Here is a 22381-nt window from a genome sequence, read left to right as displayed (position 1 = left end):
TCCACCACAGGGTATGTTCTAAATGAACATCCACTCTGTCCCCGTCCATCTCCTTCCATTCAACAGTCTCACTCTGAGATCTAGGAAAAGATAAATAATGACCGGATTCTGAGACTCAAACCCCCAGGGATGAAATTTGAACTCAGCCTACCCAAGAGATGGAATTTGTTGTCCATTAACCACAATCTTTCAAAACTCACTTTTGTTTGAGTCTAGGTTGTGTATTTTGAACTAATAAACATTTTTATGAAAGCCTCCATGGGTTTAAGTTAGGTGAAGTTCACTCACTTGATGATTAACATTGCCTGAGACCTGAAGACTAATCTCTAAGCCCTTCCAACTCAGCTCTTGACCTCAAAGCCAGTTCCACTGCATTTTTTAACTGTTCCCCTCTAATCAGGGACTGATTTAGACCTGGGACACGAGTGTGCAATTAATTATCAGGTAGAACAGAAAACCAGAAGGCTCCGGACCATAGGGTAAAATTATAATACCCCTGCTCCAGGCTTAAGCTCACGTTTGACACTCATGCAGTCAGTCCTGGTTTCTTTTTAAATCACTTCATCATCTCTGATTAACTTATCTTCATGCTGAGCAAGCTCTGTTGCTAACAAGGTTTTCACACTTACTAGACTTTTTGCTAAACTTCGGCTACTCATACAGTATTACTACAATATAAACTTGCAAACTTGTCATGACCATAAATATTGCTTTCAAAACACCATTGTCAAGATTAACTATTACACCATATAATAGATAAAATATTTGCTAATATTTTCACGTTACACCTACCTCAGTGTATTTTGCTATTGACCGGTGGGACAGTTTTGGGACAGTTGCTAGGGGGGGGCAGGGGTTTTGATGAAGATGCATGGTATTTTTCTTGTTTAAACTTAAGTGAGCTGTGAAGGAGTGATATGATCTAAGAGTCCTGTGAGGCCATTTCCTGCCGGTGGATCTACCTTTCCTCCCGTTCTAACACAGGACATGATTTACACTACGATTATTATCTGTGCCTCTCAGGCAGCGAAAAACAATATCCTCACAGTGAGTTCCTTGAGGCAGAGGGTCACGAGGGTCAGAGAGGGTCAACAAAGCAAAGCAAAGTAAGCTTAGGCTGTGGCAGACAGAATACTAAAATATGACTGGCTGGGTTAGGTCCACTAGCAATAGCATGAGGCATGCCAAATAATTTTGAGAAGAATTTCGCTAGAATCATATTACGTGGTTGCTGGGTTGGACAATCCCAACATAAACGTGAGTGAGTAAGACTTTTCATGTGTTCATTACACATGGTACATTTCTGTGGAAAATTTGTGTCAAATTACATAACTGCAAGTTATGAGCAGATTGCAAATTGATGCTCCTAAAATGCAATGCTGTTGTTAAGACAAAATTGTAAAGTTTCAAGTTTTCAATATGGCATGTCTATATATTCTTTAATAAATATATAAATGTCTTCTTTCATCCTCCACACAGTTTTTCATTGACAACAACATGAGGGAATCTTTTTCAAGGTCATTTCGACCATTTCCATAAAGGTTATCATCAATGTAGAGTTGGTTGGGAGTAGCCATCTCATCTCACCCATGCTATGGCCTCTTCTGTCAATGCTTATTCAGAGAGAAATCACTCCTGAGAGGGTGTGTTGCACAGAGAAGGTTATCGGTACAGACCTCCTCCCTTTCTCCTCATGCCCAGCTACACCCTGCAGGGGAAGACCTCCCATTTCCTCCATCACAGATAAAAGACTGCTGTACCCTGTGGCTACAAAGAACTGGTCCCTTTTGAGGTACTGTTTACTCAATGATATGCTTCAGATATGTTATTGGTGGCACCAGCAATGTCGGAACTGGCTGCGTCAGAATGTGGCTATGCAAACACAAGCCAAGTAAGTGTTGGAAAGAACAGGCACTGTTTCTTCCGTTCTGGATATCTTTGATTTTCCCAAAATAAACATTCTGCTGCAGACACATCTTGAAGTTTTCACTAGTAAGTTTTATCAAATAGATATGCAAAATAAGGAACATTTTTTCCCCAGGTATATCAAGAAGCCATCAATAATTCACAAATGCCACTACTTATCATACAATGTCCGTAATGGTCTTCATCGTGACGACCTTTTCGTCATGAAGACCACAGTAGGCCTAATCAAATGAGCGGGTTAGACAGATTTTGTTTCCATTGCATGAACAAAAGATTGCTTCCCCGAATGCCAAAGCCACCTCACTTCCACCCCATTCTCCATTTCTCTCACTTCATCCATTTTTATCAAAGGAAATACGGAGACGCTGAAATACCATGCCATTTCTATCAACTGCTACCGTGAATTGTGGGGTGGCCTTCGAGGAAGTGAGCCCACCTTCCACGTCCTGTAGCACAATGTGTAACTCATGACTCACACTTTCCCCCTGGGAAAGGTCCCTCCCGCGAGTGATTATGTTCCTACTCCTCCCAGATAAACAGAGAGACCCAGAATCACTACATGACCAAACGTATGTGGACACCTGCTCATCGAATGTTTTATTCCAAAATCATGAGTTGCTCCACCATTTGCTGCTATAACAGCCTCCATTCTTCTGGGAAGGCTTTCCACTAGATATTGGAACATTGCTGCAGGGACTTGCTTCCATTCAGCCACAAGAGCATAACATGCTGACCAGGCACGTGCGTCCATGTGCACAATCGCACACGTGTTGATTTTGTCCTGATGCAATCAGGACACACAGGTTGAAATATCAAAACTAACTTTCAACCAACTATATTCATTTGGGGACAGGTCGAAACACATGAAACATTCATGGCCATTTAACTAGCTAGCTTGCTGTTGCTAGCTCATTTGTCCTGGGATGTAAACATTGGGTTGTTATTTTACTTGAAATTGTCCTTTTTTTTTCCTGGATCTTTGTAGAATTTTGGCCCATTTTGAGTCACACAAAATCGTGTGTTCTCTACTCTGACAATTAATCCACAAATAAAAGGGGGAACTTAGTTAGTTTCTAGTAATATCTCCTCCTTCAGTTGTTGTCTTTTTCTTCTTCTTCTTCGGACTTGGTGGTTGGCAAACATTTTTAAGGTGCATTACCACCACCAACTGGACTGGACTGTGGATCTCAGTTCATCTTGCAATCACCCATGTGGGTATATGCTCCTAAAAACCAATGAGGAGATGGGAGAGGCGGGACTTGCAACGCGTTAAGCATCAAAAATAGAACCACGTTCTATTTTAGCACCTGTCTACGCAAACACTCGTTGACACGCGCGAGCAGTTTGGATTAAATTATTGAATAACATGTATGTGTACATTTATTTTGCATTGCTCACGCACGTAACGCAGGCAGTGTGGTCAGCATGTTAGTGAGTTCGGGCATTGATGTTGGGCGATTAGTCCTGGTTCGCAGTTGGTGTTCCAATTCATCACAAAGGTGTTTGATGGAGATGAGGTCAGGGCTCTGCGCAGACAGTCAAGTTCTTCCACACCTCAACAAATCATTTCTGTATGGACCTCGCTTTGTGCACTTGGGCATTGTCATGCTAAAACAGGAAAGGGCCTTCCCCCAAACTGTTGTCACAAAGTTGGAAGCACAGAATCACCTAGAATGTCATTGTATGCATGTCATTGTCCCCATGTCTATTTGTAATAGCTCAGAATGTGCCATTTGGCTGCCCAATAGGTATTCTCATGAGAGAACCACATAAACACAAGGAGAGAACTAAGCAAATTAGGCTGCATAAAGATGTTATCTACGTTTTTAATTTCATTGATGTGTTTTCAATGTGTTTCTTATTTAAATGCTAGTTTTGCCATATGTGCATAATTTGACTATAGCTTACTACAAATATACATTTTGTGTGTGTGTGCGGTGTGTGCACGTGTCAGTTCAATGTCTAGGTTTGATTTACATTTGGCTGAGTTGTCAACTAACGTCAATTCAACGTAAAAAAAAAATCGCCATGTTAGATTTAGTTAATGGTTGGGTGAAAATATTACTTTTTGCAAATCTAATTAGTTTTCCACATTGATTCAACCTCAACACATTGATATTTTGGGTTGAAATTGGATGGAAACAATGTTGATTCACCCAGCTGTTACCCAGTGGCTGGATGTTTGGCATGATAGTCAGGTTCAGAGAGTACTTGTTTGTTCTTGGTCAGCAACTACGCCATCCAGAAAGGAACTTCCTTCCTTGATCAATCGAAAACATGGAGGGAGGCTTATATAAATGGGAGTTATCGGCAGTCTTAACGTTCATTCTGCTACTCAAACCATGCCTAATATACGAGTAGCCTACATCTAAATTATATGCGAAATTGTTATATTTAGTTTGAGGCGTAGGAGATTGTTTAAAAAAAATGACGGATACAGTAGCAATACTCGTTGCCCTGACGTTCCTGTTGAGAGTGAACGGGGAAGCCCCCCGTGTCGGATACTGCATCGGGAAGCAGTGCTTTGCCGTTTTCCAGGACCAAGCTAACTTTGGAACAGCTCAAAAACGTTGTGAGGAAAATAATGATGGATATTTAATGACAGTTCGATCTTTGATATCACATAGCATCCTATTAATATTACTTGGTATTCATACAGGAGATTATTGGATTGGTTTACAATTGCCAAGCGGGCAATGCCCCGACCAAGCATCGTTTTTACGAGGGTACAGGTGGATAACTGGAGGTAATGAAACCACATTCCAGAACTGGGGGCGCTTTGATGATGTCTGTTCTTCAAAATGTATTTCGGTATCAAAATACGACTTTGTGTGGAAGGAACAACCATGCGATAATAAAATAGATGGATTTATTTGTGAGTATAAACTTGTTAGTCCCTGCCCAAATGTAATTGTAAAAGGGGACGATTCAGTTCTGTATGAGACCCCGTTGGGATTCAAGGGAGAGAACCTACTGACATTACCCCGCGGAACCACTGCAACGATCAAATCCATCGGGTCGAAGTATATCTGTCTATCTGAACAGTGGCTACAAGCACCGTGGAGTTGCGAGGTATTCAAAGGTGGCTGTGAGCATGACTGTTCCTCAGTTAATACTAAACCTGTATGCACCTGCCCACCTGGAAAAACTCTCCAGGACAATAACGTCACATGTGAAGATGCGCAAAATGACCCCTGCCTTGACTCAGGATGCGCACATCTCTGCCAAAAAAAAGATGACAGCTACACTTGCATGTGTCACCATGGGTATGCACTGGCAGAAGATGGGAAGGAGTGCAAAGACATTGATGATTGTATCGATAATAGACAGTGCCCGGGACATAACATTAAGTGTGTGAATACTGTTGGTGGATTTAAATGCGAATGCCATAAGGGATATGTGTTTGAAAATGACAAATGCGTTGATGAAGATGAATGCTCCATGGGTCCATGTGAACACGAATGCACAAACACAATAGGCAGTTACAATTGCTCCTGTTGGGTTGGATTCAAAAGAATGACAGAAGACACCAACCGGTGCCAATTAGTTTGTTTTGCAGAGTGTATCGCAGAATGTGACCCAAGTACACCACATCATTGCAACTGTCCAAATGGTTACTTACTCGATGACAAAAATGGGAAGTCAATTTGTGTTGACATAGATGAATGTGAGATGGGTGAGTGCCATCATAATTGTACAAATACGTATGGAGGTTACTTGTGTTCTTGTGATGAGGGATTCGACTTGGTTGGTTTAAATGATTGTGTTGAGAGAGAGGCATCAAATGGTTCAGGTTTTACCATACCATTTACACCATTTGTCAAGCATCCAACTGAGCGCCCTTCCACTGTAAAGGCTGGGGGTCTTCTTGGAATTATAGTATGCATTGTCATTGTTATTTTTGTGATGGTTGTACTTATTCACCTGATACTAAAACGCCGAGGTAATTTAGACATTGCTTTCGAAAGCCAAGATTTTGGTAATCACGATTTGCAACAAGTCACAATGGATAAGTACAAAACATTATCATTTGACAGACAGTTGATATAGGACAATCAATATTTTGTTGGATAACTTTGTCATTTTCATTGTCATGACTTTTTTACACGTCTACAAAGGAGAATCAGATGTTTGAATGTTTTATATTTTTATTTCATACAGTTGTAGTAAACCTATCATAAATGTAATGGCTCCATAAGCATCTCATTACTGAAAATTCAGACCTGTCTAAGTGACCAAAGCCAATAACAAAGTAGGCCTATGACTTGCAAATTTATAATTTGTTATTTTATATATACACTACCGTTCAAAAGTTTGGGGTCACTTAGAAATGTCCTTCTTTTTGAAAGAAAGGCACATCTTTTGTCCATTAAAATAACATAAAATTGATCAGAAATACAGTGTAGACATTGTTAATGTTGTAAATGACTATTGTAGCTGGAAACGGCAGATTTTTTATGGAATATCTACATAGATGTACAGAGGCCCATTATCAGCAACCATCACTCCTGTGTTCTAATGGCATGTTGTGTTAGCTAATCCAAGTTTATCATTTTAAAAGGCTAATTGAGCATTAGAAAACCCTTTTTGCAATTATGTTAGCACAGCTGAAAACTGTTGTTCTGATTAAAGAAGCAATAAAACTGTCCTTCTTTAGACTAGTTGAGTATCTGGAGCTTCAGCATTTGTGGGTTCGATTACAGGCTCAAAATGGCCAGAAACAAAATGGCCAGCTGTGTACTACTCCCTTCACAGAACAGCGCAAACTTGCTCTAACCAGAATAGAAAGAGGAGTGGGAGGCCCTGGTGCACAACTGAGCAAGAGGACAAGTACATTAGTGTCTAGTTTGACAAACAGACGCATCACAGGTCCTCAACTGGCAGCTTCATTAAATAGCACCAGAAAAACACCAGTCTTTAATGAAGCTGTAAATAGTCATTTACAACATTAACAATGTTTACACTGTATTTCTGATCAATTTTATGTTATTTTAAAGGAAAACATGTGTTTTTCTTTCAAAAACAAGGACATTTCTAAGTGATCCCAAACTTTTGAACGGTAGTGTATATTAAATTGTCATTATTTGTGCGTCTTTTACATTCTTACACAATACCCAATCCTTTGTGAAGTGTGACCCCTTGTGGACTATGAAAGAGGCTGCTTTTTGATGACGCTTATTTATCCTTATCTCTTAATAGTCAGCCCTTTTTCATTGACTATAGCTTGGTTTCCATCCAATTGGCAACCGATTTTTCGTGTGAATATTCTAGAATCTGCATAAGGAAAAATATCAGCATTTTCCCACCAGTGGTATTTTTCCACCTGCATTGCTTGCTGTTTGGGGTTTTAGGCTGGGTTTCTGTACAGCACTTTAAGATATCAGCTGATGTAAGAAGGGCTTTATAAATAAATTTGATTTGAAATAGACTTGGTGAGGATAAAAACCAGTGCGTGATGACATGGTGCACAGAAAATTTACTTTTTTGCTTAAATGTCCATTTACCGGTGGTGGAAAAAGTACTAAATGTTCATACTTGAGTAAAACTAAAGATACCTTAATAGAAAATGACTCAAGTAAAAGTGAAAGTCACCCAGTAAAATACTACTTGAGTAAAAGTCAAAAAGTATTTGGTTTTAAATAAACTTAAGTATCAAAAGTAAACATAATTGCTAAAATATACTTAAGTATCAAAAGGTAAGGTATAAATTATTTCAATTTCCTTATATTAAGCAAACCAGACGACACAATTTTCTTGTTTCTTTTTTATTTGACGGATAGCCAGGGCATGCTCCAACACTCAGACAATTTACAAACAAAACATTTGTGTTTAGTGAGTCCGCTAGATCAGAGGCAGTAGGGATGACCAGGGATGTTCTCTTGAACTATTTTCCTGTCAAAATGTAACGAGTACTTTTGGGTGTCAGGGAAAATGTATGGAGTAAAAGGTACATTATTTTCTTTAGGAATGTAGTGAAGTAAAAGTTGCCAAAAATATAAATAGTAAAGTAATGTGCATATACACTAAAAAACTACTTAAGTAGTACTTTAAAGTATTTTTACTTAAGGAGCAGTTATCTCTATGTGGGTCTAACCCCAAGAAGTTCTGGAAAATAAGAATAAACCCTCCTCCTCACAGCTGCCCATGTCCCTTAATGTTGATGATATGGTTACTGACAAGGAGCACATGGCTGAGCTCTTTAATCACCACTTCATTAAGTCAGGATTCCTATTTGACTCAGCCATGCCTCCTTACCATCCCAACATTTCCTCATCTCCCACCACTTCTAACACGACTAGCCTCAATGCTCCTCCCTCTTTTTCCCCTGCCCCGCTACAAAGTTTCTCCCTGCAGGTGGTCACTGAGTCCGAGGTGCAAAAGAAGCCCCTTAAACTTGACCCCCAAAAAACACCCGGGTCAGATAGTTTGACCCTTTCTTCTTTAAGGTTGCTGCCCCTATCATCGCCAAGCATATCTCTGACCTTTTTAACCTGTCTATCCTGTCTGGGGAGGTTCCCATTGGTTGGAAGGCAGCCATGGTGCGTCCTTTATTTAAAGGGGGAGATCAAGCTGATCCTAACTGTTATAGGCCAATTTCTATTTGGCCTGTTTATCAAAAGGGTTGGAAAAACTTGTCAATGATCAACTGACTGGCTTTCTTGATGTCTATAACATTCTCTCTGGTATGCAATCTGGTTTCCGCTCAGGTTATGGATGTGTCACTGCAAACTTAAAGGTCCTAAATGATGTCACTATTGCCCTTGATTCTCAGCAATGTTGTGCTGCTATTTTTATTGAATTGGCCAAAGATTTTGATACGGTAGACCATTCAGTTCTTGTGTGCTGGCTAAGGAGTATTGGTGTCTCTGAGGGGTCTTTGGCCTGGTTTGCTAACTACCTCTCTCAAAGAGTGCAGTGTATAAAATAAGAACATCTGCTGTCTCAGCCATGGCCTGTCCCCACGGGATTACCCCAAGGCTCGATTGTAGGCCTCACGCTCTTCTCACTTTACATCAACAACATAGCTCAGGCAGTAGGAATCTCTCTCATCCATGTATATGCAGATGATAGTCTTATACTCAGCTGGCCCCTCCCCGGATGTTGTGTTAAACGCTTTACGACAAAGCTATCTTAGTGTCCAACAAGCGTTCTCTGCCCTTAACCTTGTTCTGAACACCTCCAAAACAAAGGTTTGGTAAGAAGAATGGCCCTCTCCCCACCAGTGTGATTACTACCTCTGAGGGTTTAGAGCTTGAGGTAGTCACCTCATACAAGTACTTGGTAGTATGGCTAGATGGTACACCGTCCTTCTCCAAATTAACCCTGATTCAGATGACGATCCTACCCATGCTAGATTACGGAGACGTAAGTTATAGATCGGCATTTAAGGGTGCTCTCGAGATGTTCTTTACCATTTGGCAAACAGATTTGCCATCAATGCTCCTTATAGGACACATCACTGCACTCTATACTCCTCTGTAAACTGGTCATCTCTGTATACCTGTCGCAAGACCCACTGGTTGATGCTTATTTATAAAACCCTCTTAGACCTCACTCCCCCCATCTGCGATACCTACTGCAGCCCTCATCCTCCACATATAACATCTGTTCTGCCAGTCACATTCTGTTAAATGTCCCCAAAGCACACACATCCCTGGGTCGCTCTACTTTAGCGACTGGAACTACTACTAGCGACTGGAACGAGCTGCAAAAAAACCTTGAACTGGACAGTTTTATCTCCATGTCTTCATTCAAAGACTCAATCATGGACACGTACTGACAGTTGTGGCTGCTTCACGTGATGTATTGTTGTCTCTACCTTCTTGCCCTTTGTGCTGTTGTCTCTGCCCAATCATGTTTGTACAATGTTTTGTGCTGCTACCATGTTGTGCTGCTGCCATGTTGTGTTGCTACCATGTTGTTGTCGTGTTGTGTTGCTGCAATGCTGTGTTGTTGTCTTAGGTCTCTCTTTATGTAGTGTTGTGGTATCTCTTGTCGTGTTGTTTTTTTTGTCCTATATTTTTATTTTATTTTTAATCCCAGCCCCCGTCCCCGCAGGAGGCCTTTTGGTAGGCCGTCATTGTAAATAAGAATTTGTTCTTAACTGACTTGCCTAGTTAAATAAAGGTTAAATAAATAAAAAATGTAATATTGTATATTTGAGATTCTTCAAAGTAGCCAAGCCCTTTGCCTTGATGACTGCTTTGCACACTTGGCATTCTCTCAACCAGCTTCATGAGGTAGTCACCTGGAATGCATTTCAAATAACAGGTGTGCCTTGGTAAAAGTTCATTTGTGGAATTTCTTTCCTCATTAATGCGTTTGACCCAATCAGTTGTGTTGTGACAAGGTAGGGGTGGTACACAGAAGAAAGCTCTATTTGGTAAAATACCAAGTCCATGTTATGGCAAGAACAGTTCAAATGACCAAAGAGAAACGACAGTCCATCATTACTTTAAGACATGAAGGTCAGTCATTCCGGAACATTTCAAGAACTTTTAAAGTTTCTTCAAGTGCAGTCGCAAAAACCATCAAGCGCCAATGGTGTAAAGTACTTTAGTACAAAATACTTTAAAGTACTACTTAAGTAGTTTTTGTGGTATCTGTACTTTACTATTTATATTTTTGACAACTTTTACTTCACTACATTTTTAAAGAAAATAATGTACTTTTCACTCCATACATTGTCCAGAACACCCAAAAGGACTCGTTACATTTTGAATGCTTAGCAGGACAGGAAAATGGTCCAATTCACTCACTTATCAAGAGAACATCCCTGGTCATCCGCATTGCCTCTGATCTGGCGGATTAACTAAACACAAATGCTTCATTTGTAAATTATGTGTGAGTGTTATAGTGTGCCCCTGACAATCTGTAAAATAAAAAAAACTAGAAAATTGTGCCATGAGGTTTACCTAATATAAGGAATTTTAAATGATTGTTACTTTTACTTTTGATACTTAAGTATATTTAAAATCAAATACTTTTAGACTTTTACTCAAGTAGTATTTTACTGGGTGATTTTCTATTAAGGTATCTTTACTTTTACTCAAGTATGGCAGTTGGGTACTTTTTCCACAACTGTCAAGCGCTATGATGAAACTGGCTCTCATGAGGACACCACAGGAAAGGAAGACCCAGAATTACCTCTGCTGCAGGGGATAAATTCATTAGAGTTACTAGCCTCAGAAATCAGCAATTAACTGCACCTCAGATTGCACCTCACAGAGTTCAAGTTACAGACACATCTCCAACATCAACTGTTCAGTATATACTGTATACTAATACTGTGAATCAGGCATTCATTTTTTATTTATTTAACCTTTATTTAACTAGGCAAGTCAGTTAAGAACAAATTCTTATTTTCAATGACAGCCTAGGAACTCTGGGTTAACTGCCTTGTTCAGGGGCAGAACAACAGATTTTTACTTTGTCTGCTCAGGGATTGTGATCTTGCAACCTTTCGGTTACTAGTCCAACACTCTAACCACTAGGCTACCTGCCAACTCATGGTCGAATTTCTGTAAAGAAACCACTACTAAAGGACATCAATAATAAGAAGAGAATCGCTTGGGCCAAGAAACACCAGCAATGGACATTAGACCGGTGGAAATCTGTCCTTTTGGTCTGATGAGTCCAAATGTGCGATTTTTGGTTCCAACTGCGGTGGTTTTGTGAGACGCAGAGTAGGTGAACGGAGGGTCTCCTCATTGTGGTTCCCACCGTGAAGCTTGGAGGAGGAGGTGTGATGGTCGTTTGCACTGTTGGTGATTTAATTAGAATTCAAAGCACACTTAACAAGCATGGCTACCACAGCATTCTGCAGCGATATGCCATCGCATCTGGTTTGCGCTTAGTGGGACTATCATTTGTTTTTCAACAGGACAATGATCCAAAACACATTTCCAGGCTGTGTAAGGCCTATTTGACCAAAAAGGAGAGTGATAGAGTGCTGTATCAGATGACCTGGCCTCCACAATCCCCCGACCTCAACCCAATTGAGATGGTTTGGGATGAGTTGGACCGCAGAGTGAAGGTAAAGCAGCCAACAAGTGCTCAGCATATGTGGGTACTCCTTCAAGACTGTGTAGATAAATTCTTCAAATTCATTATTTTACACAATATCTTATCACAGCACTGGCAAACCATGGTTAACCAACTCCCTGACCAAGATGGCTGACCTTTATCAGAATGGTCCATGGCCATTCTAGTATTCCAATTCCACATTTATGGGAGTGGGTCTTTAAGTAGCCCAGGTTTTTGGATTGTATATTACTATATGGAGTTTTGAGACAAGTTCCCCTGGTTCTACACATTTAATTAGCATAATGTGTAATAGCAATGTAATGCATTGAAAGCTACAGAATTTCAATTGGACATGATGAACTTCTACAACTTTGCAATGTCAGCTCATTGGTTGTCTGTAAAGCAGAAATGTTGCAGTTATTTGGAAAATTGACACAATATTGCACAACATGTTGACACAGAGGGAAAAAAAAATTCCCTTTGTGTTTCAAGAGGACGGTTTGAACTTGTAAGACCACTGGACTATAAAAACTGAATTTAAAGTCAGTCAGATTATTGTGTAATTAACTCTCAAACATGGTTGCATAAGAACATTTCAGTCAGTTTCAGGGGAGGAGTTAATGAAAAACAGTGCGTCGAGTTACAGTATCTGCGACTGGAATAGCCTATCCGGTAAACAGGCTCAAAGGCTCGACGACGCGTATTTAGGTAAGCCACAACTATTACCTTTAGCCTACTGTTTACTCTAAGTGCATAATCGTGTATAGTTGTTGATAGATATCAGAGAACATTTGTTTTGGGTGTCGTAGATCACTTCAACAAATTAGATTATTGGCCTTAGCCTACTTGAATGGTTACATTGCCCAAAGACAACTTTACTCATTGATGCACCAGTCTGCAACAATTGCTGTCATATTAAGACCTCACAGTTCTTTAGATGACAACTTTATTAAATGTCAAATAATTGTAGCCTCATTAGGTAAATTTAAAGGGGAAAACTGGGATTGGTAGGCCTACATCCATTTTCTGATTCTTGAAGAACATACTGTATTTTATAAATTGTCTTACCCCATCAGAACCCCAAATAAATAGCTTCAAAACATGGTTAAAACTGTAATTACAATGGATGGTCAGTCCTTGCATTCATAGTACCCTCTATTTGAGAGTGGTTACATTTCTCCAGCCCCATCCCTCAGTTGTTTGCCAAAAGAGTGTCACAGTTTTTGAATCTCAGATTGCCCTTTTAAAACAATTTTACTGGCCACATAATAGGTCTCATGATAATCGTTCAGCCACATCAAACGAAGCCATAATTATATTGCCCGAGGCACTCTCATTGGTTTACTGACTTGGGGGTAGAAGTGATTCATTTGTATAATACAAACATCCTAATGTAAGCCTTGTGACACCTGACTAGAGTAAGGCTGTGTACTCAGCACACAAATAAAGTATTTTCATTATCAGGTTGGGACAGAAACTGTGGACTATGGATATTTCAAAGAGACAGTTAAATGTGAATTCGCTATAGCCAAGGATGTCTCATCTGAAGTGGATACTCTAAGACTGATACAGCCAACAAATTAATTTATGGACTGTAGCCCTGTAATGTCATAACAATCATTTTAATTATTTTGTAATAATTTGCATTATTTTCTACTTTGTGTCAGAGGGATGATGAGGAACCTTATACTGCTGGCTGTCTTTGGAGTCTATCTGCAGGTGGTGAAATACACCCCAAGATGCCCACTATATGGCTCTATAGCAGCTTGTACCAGCCAGTCTCTACATCAGGTCCCTCTGCTGCCTCCATACATTACCATTGTGTATATGAGTGAAAACTACAGTGAGATCAATGAGACATTCTCTTGGCTTGAAGGGTTAAAGGAACTGGACCTCAGTTGGCAACGAGGAAATGGGCTTATTATAAGAACTAACACCTTTCAAAGGCTGGCAAACTTGGCAAAGCTCTATTTAGGACATAACTCAGGTTTACAGATCGAACCAAATGGGTTTGTGGGACTGTCTAACCTGAACGCTCTCTCTATATAATTGTGACCTGACTGAATCTGTGTTTACAAGGTGACTATCTCAGACCCCTGGTCTCCTTGGTATCGCTAGATCTGTATGGTAACCAGATGAAAGGAATTCAACCTGCACTGTTCTTTGTGAACATGACAGATTTCCAAGAGCTAAATGTTACCCTAAACAGGATGAAAAGCTTATGTGAGGATGATTTGCTTGGCTTTGAAGTCAAACACTTTCAGCTCCTTGACTTGAGCAGCATCCAACTGAATAGTATGACTCCACGTGGCTTGACTGGAAAATATGCAGACATCCCTTGAGTTTGAGTTTATTTTATTTTTACAGGGACAGTGCACATTAATCAACGTTTCAGTAAAAGTGCCGGTTTTAGCCAGCCGGCTAATTTTCAACCGCAGTCCCTGGGCAGGTTATTAAAAACATTTACAATATAGACAATCATTGAACAATGAGCACATGCAGAGTAACATAGGACAAGCAAGACATAGCATACAGACAGAGCAACATAGGACAAGCAAGATGTAGCATACAGACAGAGCAACATAGAACAAAAAGCAAGAAGACAAAATCCATAAAAACAACAGTGTTTCTACACCTCACAAGCTACAGACAACAGACAACATGGAAAGTGGCAATACACAGCTAGTGATTATGTTCACAAATCTGATTGACCTTTAGCCATGTCTTCATGCATTTTGTGAAAGTGTGATATGTGGTGCAGTTATGTGTGTCTGATGGCAGTGTATTCCAGACATGGGACGCTCTCACAGAGAAAGCGGATTTACTAAAGGTGCTTTTCCTTAAGGGAACTATACAGTCACCTCTCATGGCAGACCTTGTGGATCTGCTGCCATATGTTTGGGTTTTCTGTTTAACAAAAATACTGAGTGGAGGAGGAGCTAGGCCATTTAGGATCTTGAATACAAGACATGCGTCGGTGTATTGCACAAGACTTTCCCAACTCAGGAGCTCATGCTTTCTGAGGATGTAACAGTGATGATGGCTATTGGGCTTCCTATCAAGCACTTTGAGAGCCTGTTTGTAGACAGACTGAATAGGTTTTAATGTTGTATAGCAAGCTTGGACCCAACTAGTCAAGCAGTATGTTAAGTGGGGGAGTATCATCGATTTGAAGTACAGTCTTGCTACCTCTGTGGTCAAACAATTTCGTATAAATCGGAAATTAGCTAGGTTGAATTTGGTTATTTGAATTACCTTTTTCACATGCTTTTTAAAAGAGAGGTTGGAATCAAGTATAATGCCAAGGTACTTAAAAGCAGATACCACCGGGAGCTTCTCCCCTGACACATAGACATCTGGCTCAGTAGCATCTGTTGCCCTCTTTGTGAAGAACATGCAAAGAGTTTTTTTCACATTGAGATGCAAACACGAGTCACTGAGCCACTTTGTAACCTGGACCATTACAGTAGTGAGTTCTTGTGCAGCTTGTTGTTTGCTCTTTGCATGCACATATATCACTGTATCATCTGCATACATTTGAACTTCAGACCCAGTGCAGACAGAAGGCAGATCATTAATGTACAGGCTGAACAGGAGGGGCCCCAGTATTGACCCTTGGGGCACGCCCACATCATAGCTAAGAGTGGGCGACAGCTCATTGCTCACTCTGACACACTGAGTTCTGCCTTCAAGGTATGATTTCATCCATCTCAAGGCATCGGGGGAAAAGTTGAACTTGGACAATTTTGTGATGAGAATCTCATGGTTAACAGTATCGAAAGTCTTCCTTAGGTCCAGAAACACAGCCCCAACAACGCCCCCTTTGTCCATCTTGGACTTCACATTTTCCAGAAGAAAGCAGTTGGCCGTTTCTGTGGAGTGTTTCGCTCTGAAGCCAAACTGCATGGAGTGTAATGTGAAGGGGCTGTCGTTGAGGTGGGAAATCAGTTGTTCTGCTACACACGTTTCAACAACCTTCGACACTACAGGTAGTATACTAATGGGCCTGTAGTTACTCACGTCAGCAGGGTCGCCCGATTTAAAGATGGACGTTATTATGGCTGACTTCCATACCCTTGGAAACACCCCCAGACCAATAGATGTGTTGGTGACCTTAGTAATGGGGCCAATGAGTGACTCTTTGTAGTTTTTAAGAAAGGTAGACTCCAGCCCAAACACATCTTTGGATTTAGAGTTCTTTAGTGAGCTAATCACCTTGTTCACCTTTGACTCAGCAACCTCCCTTATGATGAAGACAGGTTGAGCGTCATTCACTAGCATTGAGCCCAATAAACCAGTGGAGGGGTTCTGTGTCAGTACCTTGACAGAGTCAATAAAGTAGGAATTGAAGGCTATTGCTATTTCGACTGCATCCTTTGTTAGATTGTTATTCACCATGATTTCTAGTCTTTTTGCATTATTACTATGGTCTTTCCCTGTTAACTTTTTTAGATTCTCCCAGATCAATTTAGAATTTCCCTTTGCCTCACCAATTATGTTAATAAAAAAGTTTGCCTTGGCCTGTCTGATTTCTTTCGTCACCTTATTTCTCAACATGGTAAACCTACGTCTGTCATGCTCTAATTTGAATTTTAGGGCTGTTTTTAGAGCATAATCTCGTTCTTTCATCAATTTCCAAATTTCTCCATTTAGCCAAGGAAGAGTGCTCTTTTGGCCAGGTTTGGATTTGATTTTCTGTAGGAAACCATTTATTGTAGCCTGGATTGTGGATAGAAAAACCTCACTATCAGCTTCCACGTCTGTATAGGACAAGAGATCATTCCAGTTAATTCCATTAATTGAGTTTTCAAAATAGTTTAATTCACTCTTAGGTATTCTTAGTTGATCCGTCTTTCTAACAGTAGAGAGGTTAAACCTGCTCTTAGACAGCTTTCTGGCTATAAGTGTCAGATTATGATCAGACAGCCCAGTTACCATATTGAATGATTTAGTCACTCTCTCTGGTTTATTGCTGAACACCAAATCAATCTGTGTTTTAGAGCAACAAGTCACCCTGGTTGGCCCTTTAACGAGCTGTGTAAGGTCAAAGGTATTAGTGATCCGTTTGAGGGTTTTCCTACAAGAATTGTCTTCATAATTCATATTAAAATCTCCAATTAAGATGACCTCCTTCCCAAAATGACATTCCCTAAGCATGTTATTAAACTGATCAAAAAACACACTTTTGGTGGAAGGTGGTCTATACATTCCAATAAGGGTAAAGGACATTTGGGGAGACAGTGTAACGTTCAGGCCAATACATTCTAGTTCATTATCACATGACCACTCAATTTGTTTACATCGGATATGTTCTTTAATGTAAATCATCAGACCCCCTCCTCTTCCTTCAATCCTGTCTCTCCTGAAAACATTGTAGCCAGGCACAATCAAAGCAGCACATGGAGAGTTTTTATGGAGCCATGTCTCTGAGAGGCAGAGGAAGTCAAGGTTGGAGTCTGTGAGTAGATGTTGAATTTGATCACTTTTTGGAATGACACTACGAATGTTCAAGTGCCCTCCTAGTAGTCCCTTGGGCTTAGCCCGTGGGTCCCAGATGACTCGAGAGTGATTGACACATTGAAAAAAGTTTAATTTTCTGTGTTTTCTGACAGCTGGGTTTAGGCCGTTTTGTTTCGTTTTGATTAGGGGCAGTTCGGTAGCGGAATTAACAATCCCTCCCGCTTGCACTGGATGCGGATAACTAATTAAAACAGCTTACGGAACATGTCCATGGAGATACTTGACTTACCGTCCAATGGATTCAATGTGGACAAGGCAAAACTGTTTTTCAGTGCAATTTGAGGGACCAAAATTCCCCATCTTATTCTGGAACACAGCACCATGGGAAAATCATTTTGCTTCAGCAACGTCAAAGACCCAGACAGGCAAACATTGAGGGCTTCAAGAATAGTGGTGTCAAGATTCTAGATTTGTCCAAATGCTTTATTTTTACTTTGCAATATGCAGTATTCAATCCACTGAGAGAGGTACAGGACATAACAATAGCCCAAAACAAAATGAACAAGATTGACAGGGGTGAGTTTTTTGGCCTTGAAAATCTACAATGGCTGAACCTGTCACACAATCTTATAGGGGAAATCTATTCTTACACATTTGAAAATCTACCCAATATTTTAAAACTAGATTTATCTTACAACCATATTGGTGCATTGGGATATCAGGCATTTACAGGACTTCCACACCTGCAAGTTCTTGATCTTACAGAAAACTCTATTCGTGATCTAGGTACAAATGGTTACCTTCCACAACTCCCAAACATCCAACTTCTTCATTTGACTGATAATAAGATCACATCCTTAGAGGGCCTCGCTGGCTTTGCTGATAGTACAATCATACTTAATATTCAAAACAACAGGTTAACTAATTTAGAGGATGTATACATTGTTTTAGCTAAATGAATGCACATTAAGCTTCTCTGGTATGGTAACAACTTCATAAAGTGGTGCACCGTTAACAATAATATTTCAGTGCCAGCTGTGAACTATTTAAAGCTGCTTGAGCTAAGGAACATCGCCTTGCAGGTGATATGGGCACGGGGAGAGTGTTTGCATGTTTTTGAAACTCTTGGCAACCTTTTTAGTCTGGATTTAAGCTTGAACTCCCTGCAGGCTCTCCCAGATGGTATATTTAAAGGCCTCATCTCTCTGGAAGAGAAGGGATCTCCACTTCAACTTCCTCACATACCTCCAACCAGACATTTTCCCAGAGACTCTCAAAACACTTCACCTCTCTTACAATTCCTGGCCTCTTCTGACCCAGCGGCTTTCCATTCTCTCAGCTGGATCAACCTGTATAGGAATCGATTCCACTGGAGGACTTTCTGACTTGGCTGAACGGGACTAACGTGCCTTTTCCAGACCCTGGTGTGGATGAATTCAGCTGTGATTTTCCCTCAAATCTCCATGGCATCAGCCTGTTGAATACATCAGTCATATCGTGTGAGTAGAATGACGAGGGGCTGGTTCAGGAGCTGAGGCTCTCGCACTTCGTCTGCTCAGCCCTGATCACCGTCGGAACGACCGTTTTAGCCCGTCTCCGTGGATACCTCTTCAAAGTTTACAAAAAGGTGATCGCCAGGATCCTGGAGGGCCCTAAGAAGGATCCTCCTGCTGATGGGCCCCGGTAGGACGCTTACTTATGCTTCAGCAACAACAACCCCAAGGGGGTAGAAACTGCCCTGTTGAAGAAGCTTGACTTTCAGTTGGCGGAGCGCAACATCCTCCACTGCTGCTTCGAGGCCAGAGACTTCATCCCAGATGAAGATCACCTGTCCTACATCAGGGACGCCATATGGGGGAGCAGGAAGACTGTGTGTATCGTGTCTAAAGAGTTCCTTAAAGACGGCTGGTGCCTTGAGGCCTTTGCCCTGGCTCCGAGCAGGATGCTGGAGGAGCTCAGAGATTTTCTCATCATGGTGATCGTGGGGAAAGTCCCCCATTAAGACAGATGAAATGTGAAGCCATTAGGACCTTTGTCCAGAAGAGGGAGTATCTACAGCGGCTGGAGGACACACAGGACATAGAATGGTTCTATGAGAAGCTTATGTCCAAGATTCTTAACAACAGGAAGATCAAAAAGGACACAGCCAAAGATAACAATGGTGATATCACACTTGTAAATATGCAAGCAGTTGGAACTTAAAGACTCTCCAACTTTTGTATAATTTCAGGCAGTAGTTTTGAAAGTGGTGCTCACATTTTTTGCAATTCCTATAATATGTTACAAATCCAATTCTTACTATATGTTACAAACACAGGAGGCTGCTGAGGGGAGAACAGCTCATAATAATGTCCAGAACGAACCAAATGGAATGAAACACATGGAAACCAACACTGGGCCAATTGCCAATTTGAACTATGGGACTCCCAAGCACTGCCAGTTGTGATACAGCCTGGATTCGAACCAGGGTGTCTGTAGTGACACCTCAAGCACTGAAATGCAGTGCCTTAGATCACTGCACCACTCAGGAGCCCCTTCACTGTATTGTGAACTGTATTTTGAAATATTACATGTTTTTGTCTGTACAAGAGTAAATCATTATTACCATATTGATTACAGTCAAAACACAAGCATTTTCGCTACACCTCAATAACATCTGCTAAACACGTGTATGTGACCAATTTAAATTGCATTTGAATGGGGAGGGTCCTGAATTTTGGCATAGCTCCTTTTTTACCTCTAGATGGCAGTCTCAACCTGTATTCACCAATCTTGGTCCTGTGAAATATGACCTGTTTAGTGTGTTTTGTAGTGTGTATGTTGCAATTCTCTCCTATTATACATTTACACATTGTAATATAATTATTGTAAGAATTTTGTTACTTTTAATTAAAACAATTAACACTTCAATAGCACTACTCTTATAAACTTGAATAATTCTGTGAACTTTTATACTGTATGCAATCTTTCACTTGTTCAGTCACTGTTTTTTTTTTTATCCCCTATCTCCTCCCTATTTCCTCAATATAGAGTGTATGTCTGAAAACAGGATGCCACTGGACAGAGCAACTTCCTTCTGTAAGTACTTTTTTTGAATTTTATTCGGATCCCCATTAGCTGTTGCTGAAGCAGCAGCAACTCTATCTGGGATCCAAGTAAGGAGGAGCTGAGAATCAACTCATCCTCTCTCAGCAGTCACAGTGTTTGGGACTTACGTACGGAAACCTCTCCTGACCTGTGGCAATTAACACCACACATGTTTAGACCTCTATTTTCAAGGACCCTAGAACTCAATTTAAAAAGATTAGCAAATATTTACCAAGTAAATAAACTGCAGGTCTCCCCTTTCAAGTTATTTCAGGGATACGTAGTATTTGTGGAACACAGGCGCACGCCGGTCAGATTCCCCTCACAGGAAAATGTAATAAACACTGCCCCCTAACCATAGCCAATATTTGACCTCTGTTAAAACAAATATAATATGCCTTCCGTGCAAGCTGAGGTGAAATCCATTGACTGGAGTGGCCAATCTACAGTGAGCTGACCTGGTGTATAAAGGCACCCATGGTGAAGACCTAAGACCAGGGAACACAGTGCATCCAGTCTGGGTCATATAAAGCCCATCAGTTCAGTATAACAGGAGCTCTCATGCGAATCCCTCTAACGCCTCACTTTCCCCCTTGGTGGTAAACTTACGCAATGTGTTTTTAAGGGTTTGTTTGTAGGTTTGTATGGTGTTTGTGTGTATGGGATTTGGGAGGGCGGGGGGGTGGCAGATACATAGGGGCAATTCCACGAGAACGGAAATACGCTGAGACTCCGATTTTTGACTTTAAAATGTATGCCAAACAAAAACAATGGATTTCAAACCATGAAACCCTATGCACAATGACTAATTGGACAATTTAGACAGATTCAAGGTTTGGTAACAGAATTACTGAAAAATCTCCCTCAGATTTATTCTGTTGCCAAACTTTGTATCTGCACAGTTCTTCCTGTAAATGTGTTTTCGTAAAAGTTTCAGTGGAAACTGTTAAAAGTAGTCCTTGTGCATAGAGTTATATGGTTTGTTAAACTTTGAAATCAATGTTTTTTTTTATTTTAAAGTGAAAAATCTGAGTCAGTGTAATTCTGTTACCATGGAATTGCCCATATCAAAACAGAGGTCAGTAGTGACGCACAGTGGTACCTTTGATTTTTATCTCTATTTCGGAAGGGGATAAGGGAAAATAATATTGAAACATTTCCATTTAAGGCCACAGAGGCCTGTTTCTTCCAGTTTTCTGTACTTGCTGACTGCAGAAACATTTAGGTACTGGTAGCCTACCCAACCCAGGCTAGAGGCCATGTGGTAGTGAAGGAGTTGATGGACCATCTACAGTCAACTTCTCTGAGTGCTGTCTGTCCTCGGAGAGAAAGACGGGCCCGAGTGGCCATCAAGAGCATGGAGTTTTAATAGAGCATAACTGCTTTCCCATCTACCCCTGGGGCTCCGGCTGTAAGTGTTTGGTTCAGGGACGTATCTTATGTTTCCGCCAGAGGATCAGCCTTCACATTCCAGAAAGAAAAGGAAAGGAAAGGCAGGGAAGGGGAGAGGACCTATTTCCCAATTGACCCTTCGGAAACAGGTGTTTTCTGCACTTGGAACACTGGTGTAGCCTTGCCAGCGTGAGGAGAGAGAGAGAGAGCAGAGGGATAAAGGATTAGGATATTATTCCTGCCTCCGTCACCTGTTTTTCTAGCTATATCTCACCTGCAGTTTAAAGTTCTACATTATTCAAGTTATCTCCCCTGGTAGACGCTTCCTATGAGATTGCAAGAGCAGCCAATTTTATGAAAATAAGTGCATTTGTGATACCATAAAGTTCATATACAGTGCCTTGCAAAAGTATTCATCCCCCTTGGCGTTTTTTCCTATTATGTTGCATTTCAACCTGTAATTTAAATGTATTTTTACTTGGATTTCATG

At 40.7% G+C, this 22381-nt stretch overlaps 1 protein-coding gene and 2 pseudogenes across 1 annotated transcript; all 3 read left to right on the top strand.

The window, feature by feature from the left end:
• Nucleotides 1-4143: 4143 nt before the first annotated feature.
• LOC115191864 (thrombomodulin-like) lies at nt 4144-6113 on the top strand. The gene has a single exon (XM_029749847.1). The coding sequence runs from the start codon at nt 4354-4356 to the stop codon at nt 5974-5976; it is 1623 nt and encodes a 540-aa protein (XP_029605707.1). The 5' UTR covers nt 4144-4353; the 3' UTR covers nt 5977-6113.
• A 6515-nt stretch (nt 6114-12628) lies between these two features.
• Nucleotides 12629-14352, top strand: LOC115191857 (toll-like receptor 5; annotated as a pseudogene).
• A 3353-nt stretch (nt 14353-17705) lies between these two features.
• Nucleotides 17706-19620, top strand: LOC115191840 (toll-like receptor 5; annotated as a pseudogene).
• Nucleotides 19621-22381: the final 2761 nt, after the last annotated feature.

This window comes from Salmo trutta, chromosome 1 (genome assembly GCF_901001165.1).
Source record: "Salmo trutta chromosome 1, fSalTru1.1, whole genome shotgun sequence".
Taxonomy (NCBI): Eukaryota; Metazoa; Chordata; class Actinopteri; order Salmoniformes; family Salmonidae; genus Salmo; species Salmo trutta.
This window is presented reverse-complemented; position numbering and strand designations above follow the sequence as displayed.